Source organism: Branchiostoma floridae, chromosome 5 (assembly GCF_000003815.2).
Source record: "Branchiostoma floridae strain S238N-H82 chromosome 5, Bfl_VNyyK, whole genome shotgun sequence".
Taxonomy (NCBI): Eukaryota; Metazoa; Chordata; class Leptocardii; order Amphioxiformes; family Branchiostomatidae; genus Branchiostoma; species Branchiostoma floridae.
The window spans coordinates 11,935,358-11,954,769 of NC_049983.1; the positions used below are offsets into that span (position 1 = coordinate 11,935,358).

Below are 19,412 nucleotides of genomic sequence, written 5' to 3' on the forward strand. Positions count from 1 at the left end.
ATCCTTATTGCTATGTGAAAGGGGATAGATTATGTGTTGAGGTCTTGTCAGTTTAGATGATGAATTGTATGATACAAGACAGCCAAATTCCACATAGAATATCTAAGCTCCTTGACATTGGAGTTGTTTTTATGTTAAATATGAAATACAAACGGTCCATATAATATATGTGAATGGATATTACTAGGTTACATTAGCATGGGCAGACATGTCCCAGCCTATCTCATGGGAGAAAGCATTGACCACTTCAACATGGTTAGGGACACTGACCAGGTCACAGGAGCAAAACCAAAGGGCAGAGGTCATCGCCCTGGTGACCTTTGCAGGTGGACACAGCCCACAAATTGCCCCTTCCATTTTACGCCTGCCTATGATGTATGTATTTATACAGTGGAAGGCCAAAGGTGGCCAGGCCAACTGCTAAGTACAGTTAGCCCCATACTGTTATTTCCATTATCAGTTGTACCTGCATCTGCATACTTTGGGAAATACATCAAAGCGGATATTGTATATGTAACTGTTTAGCTCCAGGTATTATACTGTATAAGTTTAGGCTACTTAGTTAGTGTCAAAACCACTATCTAAGGGGGATAAACCAAGTTTGTTTCAAGACAAGGAACAGGTTCTTGCTGTAGAGAATGGAAGCTGGCAGTATTGTCCAAGTGTAGGTGTACTCTTCCATCACTACAGGGTTCTAACAAGGGTCAGAGAAGAAAAAGAATCAGCCAGACTGTGGAGGAAACCTCCAGCAGGGACAGGTCTCAATGACTTTTCCAGAAACACCTGCTCTTTTTTGTGCAGTGAGGTGCATGCCTGATATCACCAAACAAATACTATAGTACTTGGCTGTAACTATCTCATACAGTTTTCCTATGTTTTCCTTAAGTTAGAACTACACTTATGATTGTATCTAAGATTTAGACCCCGTTCACATGGGAAAAAAGCAAGTGAGTTAAACGAGGAATCCGATTAAAATGACCAATCCAAACCCATGTGAACAGAACTAATCCGATTGGATTGCCCATTTTGGATTGGATTGACTTGGATTGCAATCCACCTCGCGAGGTGGATTCAGCGCGCGCAATCCGATTGCCGCGCAATCCGATTGACCACAATCGGCCATGTGAACACATTTGGATTGGATTCGGGCTTGTTTCGTGGTTTTGACGTCATACATACGGGTACAGTGGACATATGACATACAACCATACCTACAACATGGCAAAAAAAGGATGATACACGGATTAGTAAAGAAGTTTATGGGAAAGTTTGCTTGCAAAATCATCTTACCGCTATGGTTAACAACCGGACGCCGCAAGGTTCGTCGGAACATGTGCACCGGTTCTTTCCAAAAATCGGCAGTGTGGCAGAAGACCAACTGGTTAATTTTGGCAATATTGCCCATGAAAATAACATGTATGGTTTTGTTTCTCTCCTGTTGTTGGAGTCAATGTCCCAAAACCACTAAAAAAGCAAATATTCTACGAGAAAAACAGTCGGAAGCGTGTCTAAATAGAAATTTCGAGCTTGGGTCACTTCACTGCATGCAAGCATGGGCGAGCAGTTTTTTTAAACGAAGCACAGACTTTTATTTCAGATAAATACGTGATGAAATCAAATTTTTTGGTAGAAGTTTGCCTTATTCATGCAACTTCTGCAACAGATAGATTTTATATAGTTAAATGTAGAGTATAATCACACCGCGCGTATCATTTCCACCCCCAGTCTAATAGACTATCCCAATGACCCCGTATGACCTAGAAGCCGCCACTTTCGTCAGTGTGTGTTGCGGACCATCGACGCGTCAAAATCTGACCAAAGCCGGCCGATTTCTCGATTTATAATCAATATCGATGTCGCTACATCCTTCAAAATTATGAGGTAGTCTGGCAACATTTTGGAAAAACTACGCGTGCCCGCGGTGGTCGTTGGAAACACGACGCGTGCCGTGGTAAAGAGTTTAATCCGATTGTGTGGTCGCGGTCGCAAGTTTGAGTTTAATCCGATTGTATAAAACTCATGTGAACACATTTTTTTTAATCCGATAGAAAATTTCAATCGGATTCCTTGTTTAACTCACTTGCAATTTTTTTCATGTGAACAGGGTCTTAGAATAAGCAAGAATAATGACATAAGGTTATAGGTACAGACTAAGGAGATATAAAGGTAGCAGGTAGGCAGTTGTGGTGTGCAGAGCAGAAGTTGACTGGTTAATGAGGAGAATGGTGTGTGTTGAGGGGATGGGCAATGTGATGGGCATGTAATGTCTGTAATGGGATTGTCCACGGTAGATCTAAGGACCCAGACACCCACAGAGCAGCACCTGATGTCACTGCACTAAGCAGAATCTCCTGAGGATCACAATGCACATTTTTCTTAACAAATTAGGTATCTCTTTGCACAAAGGACCATCTAATCTACTCCAGGAAGATGGACACACATTCTACTAACTACAGTGTTTATATTTCAAGTCAACAGTGTTAATTTTGACCATAGTAGACAGAAATCTGGTCATGCCACATCCTGGACTCAGCTGACATCAGCTCTCTTGAGGATATGCAGACAATATCCCGACCTGCCAGCACAAGTGAATGTAATAATGGAGGGATTAAGGATGAATGGCAAGCAATTTTTCTCAGTTTTTCTAGCAGCTGGTTCCTGGAACCATATCAAGGCAGGTGTAGTCAGGGCAGACAGGGCTCTCAAGGAGGAGAAATGTGAGTGGGATGGTTATTCTGTATACAATGTACGTATGTGAAAAACCATTTGCACTCTAGAGTGGATGTGTACAGTTATCTACATTGATAGGCCTCCATGTTTGCCTTGTAGATGTATGTCTAGGTTTTCATATGCAACGTTGGTTTGCTGTTTGTAAAGTAATAATGATATCCTAGATAGCAAACTGATCATGTTGATAAGTTTTCTGCTATCTTTTTTAGTTTACTGGTACATGGCAGCTGATACCAGAACGTCTATCTACAAGGCTTCCCAACATGTTGAAAAACAAGATAACTCAAGAGCTCTTATCATCTAAGTCTCCATGTATGATTTATAGAGCGGTTGACATTGAAAATCTTAATAGTCCTTGACAAGAAAATCTTTTTACGTACAAGATAGCTGTAAAAAGAGGCTTTTTTATGCTCTAGTACAGGTTTTTATGCTCTAGTTCATTTTTGATGGATACAAAAAACACCATCAGGGTTTGAACATGCCAAAGATATGAATAATTCTTTTCAATGGTTACTGGTTATTGTCTGAATTTCCGGCATGGGCTGTTCCCACCCTCCCATGTTGGACAGTACATTTCCCCGCACGTGGACCACAAAACAAGAGGCCGCTGAAGATGAAAGCATGGCCATTTTTGTTACGATTTCAATGGGAGCAAAACATTCCTTTTCATATTCAGTCAGGATGATAGATTTTACGGCTACATTGTCCCAGCCTCTTTCCCAAGCACTCCAGAATTCTCACATGTGCAGTTTGAGGAAGGTGTGAAAATTCTCATCTGCAGAGTCCATTATCGCTTGATGAGGTTCACACCTCCCCACATGGAAATGTATTGTCTACCATTACTAACCACTTGACAAAACATTAACACAAGAGTGCTGTATTATTTTTGAATCCGTAATCGTTGCTTCCTTCCTTTTACAACTATATGGCAGAAAACGATGTCACAGGTTTCAATTGAGGTTGCATATGGGTCACAGTGGGAGGAGTTCAGAAAATGGCCTATTGTTGGCTAAGATTGCATGGTGGGAGGGGCTCCAGCCATGTTTATAAATGAGACAGTTCAGTGGACAAACAGTACTAGACAGAAAGGTTGGAGTGGTCAAGCACGTATTCTGCGGCTGGAGCTGCATTGGAAAATGTGTGAGAGAACTTTTAGAGGGTAAGAACATTTTGTTTGTGTTGTATGTAAACTGACTTCATCCATAATTTGTTTCAGCTTGGGGACTCTAAAGCCATCATTAAGCTTGACTCACACAATGTAATTACTGCGTACAACTTTTGCCTTGGTAAAGGAATGTTGCTTCATCATCCAAATGGCATAGGACATTCTTTTTGGGCTAACCCTTTGACAATCCTTGAAAAGTAGACCAGAAGGCTTTCTGTACATGTGTAATTGTATTAGATATATTTCTAAGGTACTATTTGACTCAGTTACTTCAGGGTCACAGGTCACAGATGTGACTTTCAAACCCAAACCTGATTATCCCAGTCTGCCTGTCTCAGCTGAACAGTTGTCTGACTGGAAGGATATGGTCTGTAACTGTTGATAGTAGAAGTATGTCTAGATAGAGCCCATTAGCAAGACTTTATTGGTAAGAAATAGGCCAGATTACCCTGGAGTCTGTTGTGGAAAATTGCTTCGCTGTTGGCCTTCCATCCAAGTTTGTGGGGTTTACGTGCAGACATGTCCAGTTAACTTTGGAATGGTTGGCCAGATCCCAAAGGTGACATTCTGAGGATTTCCGAAGGAGACAGTTGAGTTGTCATGGAAACCTACAAACTTGGATGTTTGGGATGTAGACTGGTCATAGTACATATTTGAAGGAATTATTTTTGTAGTAAGACGATATCATTCAGTGAAATCTGATTTGTTATGGAGTGTGCAATGCAGGACTTTGCAACAGTTCTTCTGGTCCATTCTTTTCATGTCATCATATATATTGTATTGATGTCAAGATGTATGCTTGATGGGTGTGCAAGTGGACTCTTGTAGTTATAGAAATTCATTAGGCATTGAGGCTTTTCGAGTTCTTCACACACGAGTACCATCTCATATAACCAGTGTGGACCATGTATCACTGAAAAGAAATATTGATTGATTCACAGATTCAGACTCTTCACATCATCTCATTGTCCTTTTCAGCTTTTCCAGTGGTTTTTGTTGCCGATGTGTGGTTGTGGAGAGCTTTTTGACTAGTGCAGGTATTAGCTAGCAGGTATATGGGTATTATTATTTTTTGCTGGAAATTACCAGGATAGGTTTGACTTCACTGTTTAACTTGTATTGAAGTCTTGCGCCCTTGATTTGCATCCTGCATCGGTGCATTCCTGCAGCCGAAGGAGGTTGTAAATGATTCCACTTGAAGTTGGTTTCCAAACTTAGCACAGACCGCAAGTGCAGCTCTTGAGCCTTGAGATGAAATTGACCGTGTGACATGACCAAAGATGCCAGCCTACCAGAGTGGAGTAGGCTAGGGCAGAAAGATGAATTATGCTGCACTTGTGGGTTCGCATACCGTGCCGTCTACTGTCTGGCTTTCCTCTAATAAACTTTAAAATTCCATCACTTATGAAAGTTATCTACATCTACGATTCCATATTTTGATTTTGAACCATTATGACATCAGTAGAGTGCTGCTCTTTCTTGCAAACCTACTATTGATAATGGCTGAGTGTTTGAATATTTCATGCTTGTCTCATGCATATCTCCTGGGGAGCTTCAAGGTTTGAAGTTGAAGCTGGCAGAGCTGCAGGGGTGAAATTAGATAGAACATTGATTGCCCTGAAGTAGACACCGTCAATAAATAGCCTGACTCAGAATGGTCTGAGGTTGAAGTGCTGTGGTTTCTCCTGTGATGAATGCTTGCAGGGGACATGGTCTTGTGGCTGAACCTGAGTGTTGGGTACTCATCCATTATGGTCATCATTCTTCAGGTTCTGACATTTTGTTGCCTTAAACTTAAGTGTAACATATATTCTATCCCATCACTGCAGACAGCATTAGGGCCTTCTGTTGCAGAAGGGACTTTCCTGTTGGCTTGTTTGTAAAATTAGAGGAAACACTTGTCAATGAGATGTTCGGCTCAGAACTCAAGTCTGTTTTTCATCTGTAAACAAAGATGATACCAGAAGTCCGTATTTATTTAAACATGTGAGGTAGCCTTGATCATTGGTGATAAATATTAAGTAGGTATGTGGTCAGAGGGATGTTGAGGGGATGGAAGATGTCTCTGGCAAACTTGTGCAGATCTTAACTGAGAGACTGACAGCGTTCAGGACTGAAAGTGGATGACACACATTTGCGTTGCAGGCGCACCTGCGACTTGTCAATATGACAGAAACGCTTTCCTACGGTAAACAGTCCCAGTGACTGCGTCAGGCCCTGGTGCCATCCACCAGCTCAGCAACAGGAGACTGGACGGGGATTTCCTCTCAGTGCACTTTGTGGTCAGAATTTACTTGAGGCATGCCTTCCTTTCCTGCAGCATTCCAACTAGGGATGTCTCTGTCAGTCTGTGTTGTGTTCGGCTGTCTACTTATACCAACAACAAAGTATTGTTACCAGAAATGACTTATGATACGATTCTTTTTACTGTTCTACTTTGCAGTTTTGCTTGCTAAATGTTAGTATAAACCCATGGCATCCATATCAAGAACCTACACAGTCAAATCCCAAGCTGATATATTCTTAGCACAATCAACATTCTATGCGATCTCTCAGATTTACCTGCATAGGGACACAGTATGCATTGGGATGGTTGCTATGCAGGGGAAAACTGAACCCTTACCAACAGGCTCACAAGTATTGTTGCAAGTCTTGACCTCTAATCAGCTGCCTTATTTTGCCCAAAATAATGTGGCAATTAGTTCGACTCTTCAGTCAAAGCCTCAACAAGGACTTTGCAAGCAAAGGTGTCATGTTCCTACACGTCAATACAGAGTCAATCACCTCAGACTGCTTAGTGATAACACTGACAGCGGCAAAGAATGTTGTCTGCTTCTTTCCACATGCAAAGATAAGTTCTCACAGAAATCCTTTTGTACGTATGTAGTGTTTCATTGGTGATGGGCTTTCTCAGAAGACCTTTTCCTTCACTGGAGGTCTTCAGAAGACTGTTTTGGCCACATTCTCCTTGTGGATTAGACATGCACATGATGTGTACACAGTTCCAGCCAGGGGTGTTCAATGATGATTTCTGTCACCACTGCCAAGTTTCATACATCTTGTGACAGGATTACTTACTGGCCTGAACAAAATGCTACATGCTCCAGTGACAAATTTTAGATGCAGGGCTTTTTGCCCCTTGTTTAGAGCGGTTGCAGTGAAAAGGGTTTGAAACAGCGCGGAAAGATCGTTATCGTTATTGTTGCCCAGCAGTGAGAAGGGTTCGGTGGCTAGTGCCAGAGGTGATTGTTTTGCCTGGAAGGCTTGCAACTGCCGACACACTTCCCTACTTCAGCCTGCATGTGTTTCTAAGTGGACAATATATGGTAAAAGAGAAGGGGCCAGGGTATTTATGAATGCATTTTTTGTCTATGTGGCACTTGTATTTCTGTATATGAGATATGATATCAGAGAGACTGGGGTAAATGTAAGAGTACATTGTTCTGCATCTTGTGAAACATTGGGGAAGTATGCATGTCCAGGGAGTGTATCATTTTTTGAGTGATTTTGTTCAAATTCATTTTGCTTGATGTTGCATTGTTACACAACCTTCCTTTGTAGTGTCAAATTCAAAAGCATATGTCTAGCGGTGTGGTAGGTAAGGTTTGCTCTTGGTATTTCTTTTATTTGTTTGGGATGTGGAAACAGAAAAACATAGAAACAAATGACATTGTGAGGTTGTGAATTATGTTATCGGAGAGGAATGTTAAAAGTCCTGTTTGCCGAGGATCATGCCCATTATTTGTTACAGGTAGGTCAGAGGTGTTATAAATACATGTGTGTCTTGTGTGGCAGCAAAATAAATAGCTGTGGCTGAAATAGGGCCAGTATTGCAAACAAACAGACCAGTGTTTAAAAATGCTACGTTTTTTCCTATCTTTGTGCAGGAAAATCTGCCGGCACTGTAAGTGTTCCCAAGAAGACCACAACATGGCGTCCGGTACGGAGACGGAACGCAACGTGAGTAAGATGGTGCAGGGCTTCCAGCGGAACTCCACGTCGGACGATGATTCCGGCTGTGCGCTGGAGGAATACACCTGGGTACCACCTGGGCTCAAGCCAGAACAGGTGAGAATACTTTTACCTGTAGTGTTTTCTGTTTCAAATCAAAATATAAAACTAGGTATTGTGCCAATTATTGTAAATGCATTTAAGTTCGAGGGGATTTAATTTCTCGTTAGCGGGAAAGTGGAGTGTTCACGGTGGTTTTAAGTTTGCGGTAAACTTGCCTCGCGAAAACCGCAAACGTAAAACCACCGCGAAGTTTTCTGCATTTACAGTACAGCTATGAGTCAGTAAAATGGTATGCTGTTTTGTGACAGACTGGAGTATGAAATAGTATTGAAATTCTATGTTTGCTATCACTTTTAAACTACGCTCTTGATGAGGTTGCCCTTGTGTGTTTGAACTCCTTTTAAAGATAAACTTTCCTGGAGCACTTGACTTTGCTTTTCTAACTCTTCACCTGCTCGGTTGGTGGTCGGTGATAAGGAATCAGCAAATATTAGAAGTTGTGCCAACATTGATAAAGAGTTGCCACTATGGGTTCTTGACATCTGGAAGTTTAGTCAGTGTGAACCCCTGGGTGGTTAGATCACTTGAACGCCTAGGTAACAAAGAAATGAAGGGTGCACACCTGAATGCAGGGTTAGATTGTTAGATAACTCTGTATCAGAATGAGATAAGAATTCTCACAAAAACAGTATAAACCAATTTAGAGTAGTGGCATGCTTCTATACTAAAGTATTTATTCTACATAAGAATGTAGGTGACAAAGGTAGGCAATGTTAGCTAAGTAAATACAGGATGTCGTTGAACTAATTTGGTAACTCTATTTTGCATAAGCTTGTTTAGATCTAAAGCTGCAAGGCAGTTGTCAACATTTGCCAAGTTTAGCAAATATGCCCAGCTAAGAAAAGATTTTTCAAACTGTGACATTGGTGTAAAAATTATACCAGTCTCATTATTTTCATTTGATATCAATTTTTATTAAAACTGGTACATGTAGACACAAAATTATCAAAGAAATGTTACTCATTTATTGCATTAATGTGGTCACCCCTTGTAATGGTACAGTCCAGGCAAGGGGCGGGCTGTTAGAAAACTCCACCCCCTGAAGCCCATGTAAATGAAGGCCTGGAAGGCAAAGTTTCTTGTGTCCAAAATAGGATGACAAAATAGGCACAAACAATAGGATAGGTTGAACTGGTTAGAAATCCCCCCAGGCTTCATTATTTCTCCATTTGGACAGTGAGGTCTTCTGGTGTCATGTCCCATGTCGCTGAATATGCAAGACTACTTTTGTGCTTTTCCCTCTATATATCGCTATAATGGCTCTTACTTGGGCTGCAGTTCTTTGCTTTACAAGCACTCTGTTTCTCAGAAAATTAAATGAACCATGCTCATAAGTGTTCCATATTACCGATTCTAGAATACTTGGGCAACATGGACATAAAAATATGAGGTAGCATAGCATGAGTTGATTAGCAGGTTTTTAGGGTTAGCTATGGCAGTTCAAAATGGATGGTGGTATTAGGGAAAGAAATGTCTAATCCAGCTAAAGGCCAATTGCTTAGACTGATGTAATCCTTTAACTCTACAAATTGCAGAAGCCAAGAGCTATGTTTAATCTGGCTTACTGTTATCGTAGACAATTTTGACTTATTTTCGGTGACCAAAATTCTATCTTGGTGAAATAGGTAAAGCTGGATTAATGTGTCACAGACGTTGGTATTCTCCGGTCTTTAGACATTGTACCCTTTGTGTGTGCTGATCTGGTAGAAATGTGAAAAATGTCTCCTGGTACACTTGTGCTTTGTATAGGAAACCCTTTTCTGATATCTGAGATGTTTTTGATGTCTTCTTCTAGATCTGTCCACTCAAATCCAATCCCCTATGGGCTTTCCACCTAGCTTTCAAAAGAGTATTTAATCCCTCCCGCAGGATCGTTAAGACAAGATAATGAGGCTGCTCTATTTGGCCCTTAAAGAAGTGTCTATAATATTATAAGATCCAGAAAAAGTTAGCACTGCAGGCTTGAACAGTAGTAACTTAGATGGTAGGAGGAGCAGTAAGGTATCGTACGAATGGTCCGGACCTTTCAGGAGAAATTTTCCCGATATCTTAATGGCGATATTGCAGTTCCATCTAGACGCTGAAAAAAAGCTGTCGGCGAGAGGTTGTTGGCTCGCCGATATCGGGAAAAACCGTGTCTAGATCGTGCCTTAGATGGTAGGAGGAGCAGGAATGTCTACATGTCAGTGCCCCCCTCCCCCAGGTACTTAGCAGTACAGTTTGGTTTCCTGTCCATGTCATGTAGTGACCAGTAGTGTTGACAGGCATGACCCAGCCACTCATTACTACAGGCATCAGGACAGTCAGGATTTAATGAAGGGTTGTGGGGAGACTCAAGATAATAAGAACAAGTGACCTGCCCAATTACTAGAACATGGGCAGACACAAAAACACAGGCCAGGATAGCATCTCTGAGGTGAGCAGGGACACACCTGGGTCACCACAGCCAATTTAGGCCCACTTCAAACAGACAACACTAATATGGTCGTGCGACTGTTATTAACTATTCGTTGTGGGCAACGGTTGTCTTTAGACATGCGTTCAGAGTATTGCGGGACACCCGCGGCGCAGGATTCCACTGCGGTGCGTGCGTGCGTGACCCACAGGCGGAAGAATTCTTCATTTTCGTCATGCAGCAGATTACTATTCTTTTGCTTGCAAACAAATATTGTCCCCAACAAAGAATGACACAGACACGGTAAAATCTGGAATTAAACCCGGCGTTCGTGGCCGCCGGTGGTATTACAGATTACTACTAGTATCATGAAGGATGTAGCCACTGGTGGCGGGGCATTGTGCTGGAACAGGCAGTTTCTGATGACAAAAATACGTTTCCATTACTGACTGCATGTACATTTACGGAGAAAAATGCCCTTTCAAATAGAAAAAAACATGCTGCAGGCTTATTAGCATATGATCCAGTACCGTCGCCGGCGACGATTTTTCTTTAGACATGTGAGGAATAGTCGCGAACCCCCCGCTGAAGGATCGCGCGACTGGGTCCGAGGTGGTCGCACGATGATTCCATAAAAACCCTCGCACGACTATTTTGATCCTCTTCAGACAGCCTAAAAATATTGTCGCCGGCAACGTTGTCGACAACAACAGTCGCACGACTATGAAAGTGTTGTCTGTATAAAGTCGGCCTTAGAACATCTGTCTTTGTCTATTTGCAACTTTTGTCTGGCTGCAATTTTGCAATAAAATGTATCATCATAGATTTTCCCAAGGACAGGTTGAATGCTTACTGTAGTGTAGGTATGGAAGACAGAAAAGTTTATTCAGTCTTAACGTTTTAGTTTTGTTATTGGCATGATCTTGCACAGCCCTTTCCCAAGTCAGTGCATGCATGCGAAAGTCACAACCCAAAGCCACTTTCTACTGGTCCTGCCAAGTCCCATTCAGACTGGTGTTTTAAGCTCCTGGGTTGTTTTTGTTGGAGGAGCCAAATCTACTGGGGAGGCAGGACTTATCAGGACAATGTGTTTGCTGCCAAGATTCTGCCCTTGACAGGGGATTACCAGCGGGTTCACCAGCACATACCATGGTAAATGTGCTGCTTGTATTTCAAGCAGGTTTAAAATGCTTGTTGAAAGGTGTCTGGGGCTTCTCCTCAGATTCAAGAAGGGGCTTGAAGGATATCATCTGTTAAAATCTTCTGGAAAGTTGTTCCACGATGTTTTATAGAAGATACCACAAAATAGGCATTTATTTGTATACAACATTTTAATATCTTACTACAAATAGTTTTGCCATATCTCATTTTTGCCTCCTGAATATGAGTATTATGAAATAACTTGACATTTGGACATCTGCAAAAATCTAGCCTGCAGTAAGCACTAGCAATAGATACACACAAATGGAACATAAACATTTGGCAAATTTGCACACAGTGTTCATCCAGCTACGTTTTTTTTTTTGCTTTTGAAGATCATCAGAAAAGACTATAGACATGTATGTTGTCATATAGTGTGCTTTCTCCCCAACAATGAGCTGCAGGGATTTCTAAAGTAGGACTAGGGTGAACAAAAGTCATGACCCATGAGTAGTGTGAATGCAAGGACGTTATATAGAAATGTCCTTGGTGTATGCAAGGAGGTTGAAGAAATCCCTTTTTTCAACCTCCTTGGTGTATCCAACTCCACGAGGTATTGTCCAATATTTAACAAGCGTTGTACATAGAACAGAGTTCCATACTAAGCTAACTTGTCATCAGCCAGTCATTTGTGGCCGTTAGATTCAATTGACCTTGCAGAGACAGTGTTACCAAACAGTCTGGTTACCATAGTAATGACTGGTTTTGACAGTGGCTCAAGCAAATTGCACTAATTGTAAGGTCGACACGGTTTTAGATATCTTCACATCCTAACATGTCAACTTCTTCATCTCACTTGCCATGATGAATGAAGAAATCGTAATCCTTATCATAGTTAAACTTAAAGATGTGACAAAATGAGAGAAAGCTATGAAGTGAAAACAGGGTGTTAACCTGGCTGGAACCAATAATACAAACTGTGTAGCATTAATGATCCCTACAGAAGGTAATTTTAGAAAATTGTTCTATGAGTCCGGGGAGTATGACATCAATTTTATTCATGTTGCAAAATTTGTTATGGCAGATTTTTGCTGATTTACATGATATTGTCGTGTTGCATAGATCGACACAAACATTGCATTCGTCAGACTCTTTTTATGGTCCTAGAAGGCTCCCATCTTGCTACCCAAGGATTTGGACTACATTACCTACAGAGTTAAACAAACTTAGCTTTGTAAAACGAAGTTTCCTTTTTTGGCTCGCCGACTTCACCAAAGCATTTTTGCGTGAGGTGTAGAGCTTCAGAGTTCCAAGGTCAGAGGGTCCATGTTTGTATGATTTATGGTTCCACCCCTGGACATGCAGCAGTCAGTGTGTGCCAGCTGATTTACTAGTGGCCACGTCACAAACTTGTAACTAACACTAGTAACAGTGGGTGATATTGGAGGGGCCCGAAAAGTTGTGATGGTCACGTATTGAAATCTGTGATCCGGTTGTAAATTTTCTGCTTTAAATCTGAAAGCCATTACCATCTCCACTGCTGCCACACTGCCCCCCTCAGCTTGAATGCCAGGCTCTGAATGGGGGCCTATGAATGTTTTGATTGGCTAAATGTGTCCTGGGAGGACCTAAAATTGGAAGTAAATTCCTCGGTGGTATTTTGTCTGGACTTCTCATCATCCTCTTGCATTAACTGGTGACATAAATGAGAGGGAGGAGACTCAAAGCACGTTTAGATCCATATAAAGCACCATGTAAAGACGCCCTGGTCGCTAATGACTGTAAATGTAACCCTACCGAATATCATGTTGTTTTGGGTACAATTTTGATATCACAGATCTGAATATGTATTTGCATTTTTAGAGGTCTATCAAAATGTAAATTAGGGTGTGGTCATATTGATGCATGATATTTTTGCAGTACCCTCTTTGTGGGAGCATATTTTATAGGGTAATATCCTCAGTTATGTCATAAATGTCATTTCCTACTTGTACAATGGTAAATTATATAACTCTCTCGAATGATAAGCTTCACAATAATATCTAATGCAGTGCAGACGACCAAAGATGACAACATCTTACGAAAGAATGTCCCACTATTTGTCACTAAATTCAGGAGTAAAGCAGATGGCTCAGTATGGTATTCAGCAAGAAGGTTAATGATTTCCTCTGCGTTCCTCTAACGACATGACAATAAGGTTGCATGACAAACTCCAGCTCTGACCATTAATTGTATAAAGGAACAAAGACATTTGAAAATAACTCATCTATCTTGCATATGATATTTAATGGGTATTGCAGTGGAACAAAGCCTATTATATCGAGATTAGCTTCTGTTTTACAGGAGTGTGACTGTACATGTATAAGCTACTGTACACTATAAAGTATAAGCTTATTATGGAGGTTGCTCTGATGAAGTTTCTAGTACCACACAGGTATCAACCGAAGGTAAATTGTTGCTGTTTTGACCATTTTTGTCACTGTGATTGAACTGGTTGATGATTAACTGTACAAACATATACCAAGTAGACTACTAGTAGTCAATCTTGTTTAAACATTGGAGCCATTTTGATGCTGTCAGAAGATTGCCACTCTGACAGCATTTGTCAGTGAAGTAGTTAAAAAAAGTCTAGTTTCTCTGGTATCTTCATCTCAATATTGTAGATATGACAGAGAATTGGTTGTTGTTGGTATGTTGTTACTCATGTTTCTTTATTAATCCATTCTTCAGGTTCACCTGTACTTCAACTGTCTGCCAGAAGACAAGATCCCATACGTTAACAGCGTGGGCGAGAAGTACCGCATCAAGCAGCTCCTTCACCAGCTGCCTCCCCACGACACCGAGGCTCGCTACTGCAGTAACCTCAGCGAGGAGGAGAAGCGGGAGCTACGCACGTTCAGCTCGCAGCGGAAGCGGGAGGCCCTGGGGCGCGGCCAGGTGAAGCAGCTGCCGCAGGACTCGGACGGGCTGATGTGCGAGGACTGTGGGGAGACTGTACCGGGGGAGGAGACGGCCGTGTTCGCCTCCAGGGCTGGTCAGGGCGTGTCGTGGCACCCACAGTGCTTTGTGTGCTGCGTGTGTAGAGAACTGTTGGTGGATCTGATCTATTTCTACAAGGACGGGATGGTGTACTGTGGGCGCCACCATGCAGAGACACTCAAGCCACGATGTGGGGCGTGTGATGAGGTACACAGTTGTTACATATCTGTTAAAACTCAAAACAAAGGCAGTTAAATGTTAGATTCATTCATTTATACTGAGGCCTCTGTCTTTCAAGGGTTCACTAGATGGGAGTGCTAGCATCCCTTTGGTCACTAGATAGTAGATTAGATAAAAGTTTTAGAAGGCCACCTTAATGATATGGTATCATGCCAACAAGGGATTTGTCTTGGATAACAGAATTTCCAACAGTCTGTGACCCTTGCAGTTCACTGACCCTTGTTATGTCCTATCAGCCAATCAGAATGTTAGATTTTGGACTGTACCATTGGGCAGGTATATAAGACTAGAGAGCTGTTCTACTAAAAATAGTTACACAGGTGAGATCAGGGCACACCTGGCTTGACTACCCTAAAAGGTGTTAATACTGTGTGATTACTAGCGACTGATCTGATCTCTGAATTTTCTGTTGGCTCCATCAGATCATCTTTGCGGATGAGTGTACTGAGGCAGAAGGGCGTTCCTGGCACATGAAACACTTCTGCTGTTTCGAGTGCGACCTGGTGTTGGGGGGACAGCGCTACATCATGAAGGAGCAGCGGCCTTACTGCTGCCAGTGCTTCAACAGCATGTTCGCCGAGTACTGTGACTCGTGTGGAGAACCCATAGGTGAGTGTTGAAACTTAAACCATAGATAAGAAGCGCTCTTCTTCACACAGCCACTACAGTCAATATGGCTTCACCTCCTGCAACTTAAACCATAGATAAGTAGACTTCTTTTTCTCACATCCACTACAGTCAATATGGCTTAACCTTCTGCACTACATGCTTTCTTTGTAACCATCGTAGGTTTTGCTAGCCTCAAGCTGCTGCCGAGGGTAGTTTGGCGTTCTTTATTTTTCCATCAAAACTTTCGGCATATATGTGGTAGGGCTCTTGCTATAGAGCTGTAATAAGTCCCCAGCATAGAAAGACAACACAATAGGCTAAGCCCGTGTTACCCTATAATTGTGTCTAATTGATAGTAGGGGATTACAAGGCCTTTCATAACTACAGATATAGGGGAGTAGGTTACTGGACAGGCTGGCAAATCTGTGTCAAAACCTGGAACAGGTAAAATGACGCATCAAAAGTAACATGTAACTGAATGTAACCGAAGGAATTTTGGAAGCATCTTATAAGCTAGAGTGGCATCTACATTTCTGAGAAAGTTTCTGTATTTACTGAAGCAAATAATATGTGTCTCAAAGGAATGCTTCCTTTGAACATGTCCCATTATCCAATATATTTTTTTCTACTATTGAAAACAGAGACCTAAAACAGATAACACTTAGTATGTTTGATTCAGTGTCACCAAAGTAGGTGCAAGGTAACAAATTTGTTGATGATAAGTTTTAAACTTAATATTGGTTGGGCCACAAAACAGGTGTGTACCCTGAAGCTGGTTATTATGGATAGAAGCTAAAGCCAGGCTGGCTTAACTCCTAGGATACCTTTCTGGGACAACAAGCCTAAAGAAGCAGGGGAATCCTTAAGATAGCTGTCACTCTAATTCATCACCCAAGTGGAATGATATGTAATAAAGGCAAATGATCCCTTGATACTGGGAGGATACAGTCAAACCTGCCTGAGCGACCACCTCTTCTCAGCGACCACCTGGCCATTTCGACCGCTTTTTCTCGGTCCCGATTTTTTTCCCCATTGACATAAGCATTAAGCGACCTTTTCTCAACGACCACCTGGCCAACGCGACCGCGACCGGCCCAAATACACAACGACAACCATTTATACTTTGCATCATGTTTTGAGACGATACTCTTCTCAGCGACCACCTGTCCAAATCGACCGCTTTTTTCCGGTCCCACGGGTGGTCGTCTTGGGCAGGTTTGACTGTACATTCAATTCACTGGGGAAATGGGTTCACAGCTAGTGTGGTGGAAATCAAAACCATTGAAACATTCTGTTTTGTCTTCAATGTTTCTGTAAGTCCTTAATGTAACCTTGCTTCCTGTGCTTTTTCTGTTATACATGTAACTGCTAATCAAACTTTACTCAGAACTTTGGAGAATTCGTAAAACAAGTATTCAAATGTTCTCACGCTTGCCTCAGTGCTTGCTTCTACAGATATATATCTGCCCAGCTTTATTGAAAAGGTAGTTTGTAATGCACACCACCACTCAATGCTATCTTTACTCTCTGTTCCCTCCAGGCATCGACGAGGGCCAGATGACGCATGACGGGCAGCACTGGCACGCTACGGAAAAGTGCTTCTGCTGTGCAGGCTGCAACTTGTCTCTGCTTGGGCGACCGTTCCTCCCCAAGCAGGGTGAGATATACTGTTCTAAATCCTGCGCCCTGGGAGAGAACCAGGAGTCCAAGCAGTCTCCACCTGCACAGAGCTCCGGTAGTCCCTACGACACCGGCTTCGACACCCTGACAAGAGGAGATGGGTCACAGGAGTCGGATAACAACTCCACCAGGAGCCGCAAACGTGACCGCAGATCGCGGTCCATGGAAAACCTGAAGCGGGAGTTCTACGCCAGGAAACCTGGCTGGGGCCAGAGCAAACTGAGGATGGAGTCGGCACGGAACCTTCAGAAGTACGACCTGAGTTCAGACGGGAGTCCGGACGTGAACGTTCAACCAAGACGTGTGAAGCACAGGAGCAGGTCGATGACAAGAATGAGCAGTGATGCGAGAAGAGCGACGGATTACTCGGATCCTCGTAGCGACACTGAGAACCAATCAGTGGCGAGTGGTACGAGTGGGAAGCAGTCTCCCTGGGTGCCTCGGGATGGGTTCACCAAAGAGAACCTGGAGAGAATATCACCTCCCAACGGCTTTGAGAGTGCACCACAAAACATGCTGCCTCAGTGGCAAAGCACCCCCCAGGAAGCAAGATACTGGAACATTCAAGGGGGTGTCACCCAGGGGGCGTTCCCCTCAGCTGTACAAGCTGATGTTAAGGACCCTGATGCACAGTACGATACCTCACAGGGATACGACAGTGGAGGACACGAGTGTGAGAGTGACAGGCAGTCGCAGGCCAGCGGATGGACGGCGCCGCAGGATCTGCAGCTGCCTGTACCAGAGAACGGTCCCAGGTACGAGGAGAGAACTGTCCCATATACCACGCAGGAGTACCTGCCTCACGACAGAAGAAACGTGTACATCCCACAGGAGCCTGAAATCGAGTATTCCAGCACAAGCGAGCTGCCACCGCCGAGGGGCATACTGAGAAATGCCTCTGACACCCAGCTGTCAGAGAAGTTCCGTAAGATGAAGCTGCGTGATGAATATTATACCTCCTCCTCTTCATCCGACAGCGAGGATGATGATTGGCTGATTCCACAGAGGAGAGTTCGTGTTCGATATGTGGACACTGACTTTACGGGAGGTGGCAGACATGGCTCCATGCCACCTGGGGCTGAGAGGCCGAGGGGAAAGAAGAGCAAGCATTGCACCATATCCTAGATGATGGGTTAGGGAGAAGGTATGAGGGAAAGGACATAGAAAGTGCTTTGTGTAGAATCGAGTCATATCGTAAGTTGATCATATCTGAAGCCTCACATCCTTGTGATAAAGTGCCTCTTCATACTAAGGGACAAGAATGAAGATTTGCTTATTGAAGAGTCACTATAGGGGAAGCTCTTCAACATCTTCCTTTGGTCATATAACGATAGAAGTTTTTGGCTTACCCAGATATGTACTGGTTTTATAGTTGGCTGCCTGTCTGCTTAAGTGGTTTGTAACAGACATGTACTTTAAGGTGCTCTTAGTTATGTTTTTCTTTTTAAACTTGGTTGGTTTAACTTTGTTATGTTCACTGTTAGACTGTAGAACTTCAGGTACAGAGTTGTATGATTTTATTTTATCAACATGGTTTAGTTTTAGCTGATCATATAGTATTTGTATTTTAGGTTAAGTAGCAGATACTTGTCAGATTAAAACGCAAACTTTTAAAACATTTTGATAATTTATTACAAATTTTCTTTGTGACTCGGCAATCCCCCAAATTGTTGTATTCATAATGTATGATGAAGGGCTTTGTAAATATTAGTCCAAATTCTACTGTATTTTTATAAATTTATTGTGAATTGTACATAGTGTGTTTGCTGATGCACCAGTTCACTATAAGCAACGGGACTTAAATATACCGGTAGCCCAGTTTCAACTATAAAGTCCAACCTACAGTCTACTGCTTTGTTGTATTTCTGAACTGCACTGCACAGTTGTATGCTAGTAGTGCAGCGGTGACATCTACCATAGGCCGGTGGAACTGCAGCCTCTGAAGTGTTAAGGTTGAAAGGAACTCCAGCAAGGACACTTGTCAAAACTCTTAATCTATTTTTTTTGACAGAGGAAATACTGCACATTGTTGTCACTTTTGTACTTATGTTTGATGTAAGCTCAACAGATTTTAGTGCCAATCATGTTTCTGGGTCCAGATAGGATATTATGTAAATTGTTGTACATACCAAGCTTTTTATTCAATGGTGAATTTTCTTTGGACTAGTCAATTGTTTTCCTTGTACAGTCTTCCCAATACACACAAATACACAAACACAAAAGGAAATTTGGATGTGTTCTATGTTAAAGATAACTGTTCAGTAGTAAGGATTTTCCTGGGAACTACCTCAGAAGTGACAGATTACAGCTTTTGTACCACATCAGCACCTTCATTACAGACTGTGATTTACATGGTAACCTGGTGTCTTGTCCTCTTTTGTGTGAGTGTGAGTGAAACAG

The 19,412-nt window shown here is 42.4% G+C and overlaps 1 protein-coding gene across 5 annotated transcripts in view; it reads left to right on the plus strand.

Annotated features, from left to right (window-relative positions):
• The window catches only part of LOC118415221 (prickle planar cell polarity protein 3-A-like), a 48,503-nt gene extending 29,133 nt beyond the window's left edge, over positions 1-19,370 (plus strand). For 3 of the 5 annotated variants that reach the window (XM_035819619.1, XM_035819622.1, XM_035819620.1), the window contains 4 exons: positions 7,783-7,963; positions 14,235-14,690; positions 15,146-15,332; positions 16,873-19,370. In XM_035819619.1, coding sequence (XP_035675512.1) covers positions 7,783-7,963; positions 14,235-14,690; positions 15,146-15,332; positions 16,873-18,137 — 2,089 coding nt within the window. In that variant the 3' untranslated portion in view covers positions 18,138-19,370. Of the gene's footprint in view, positions 1-3,787; positions 3,890-7,203; positions 7,242-7,782; positions 7,964-14,234; positions 14,691-15,145; positions 15,333-16,872 lie in introns of those variants that run through there. The other 2 variants (XM_035819621.1, XM_035819623.1) reach the window with 2 other exon arrangements.
• The last annotated feature ends 42 nt before the right edge of the window (positions 19,371-19,412 follow it).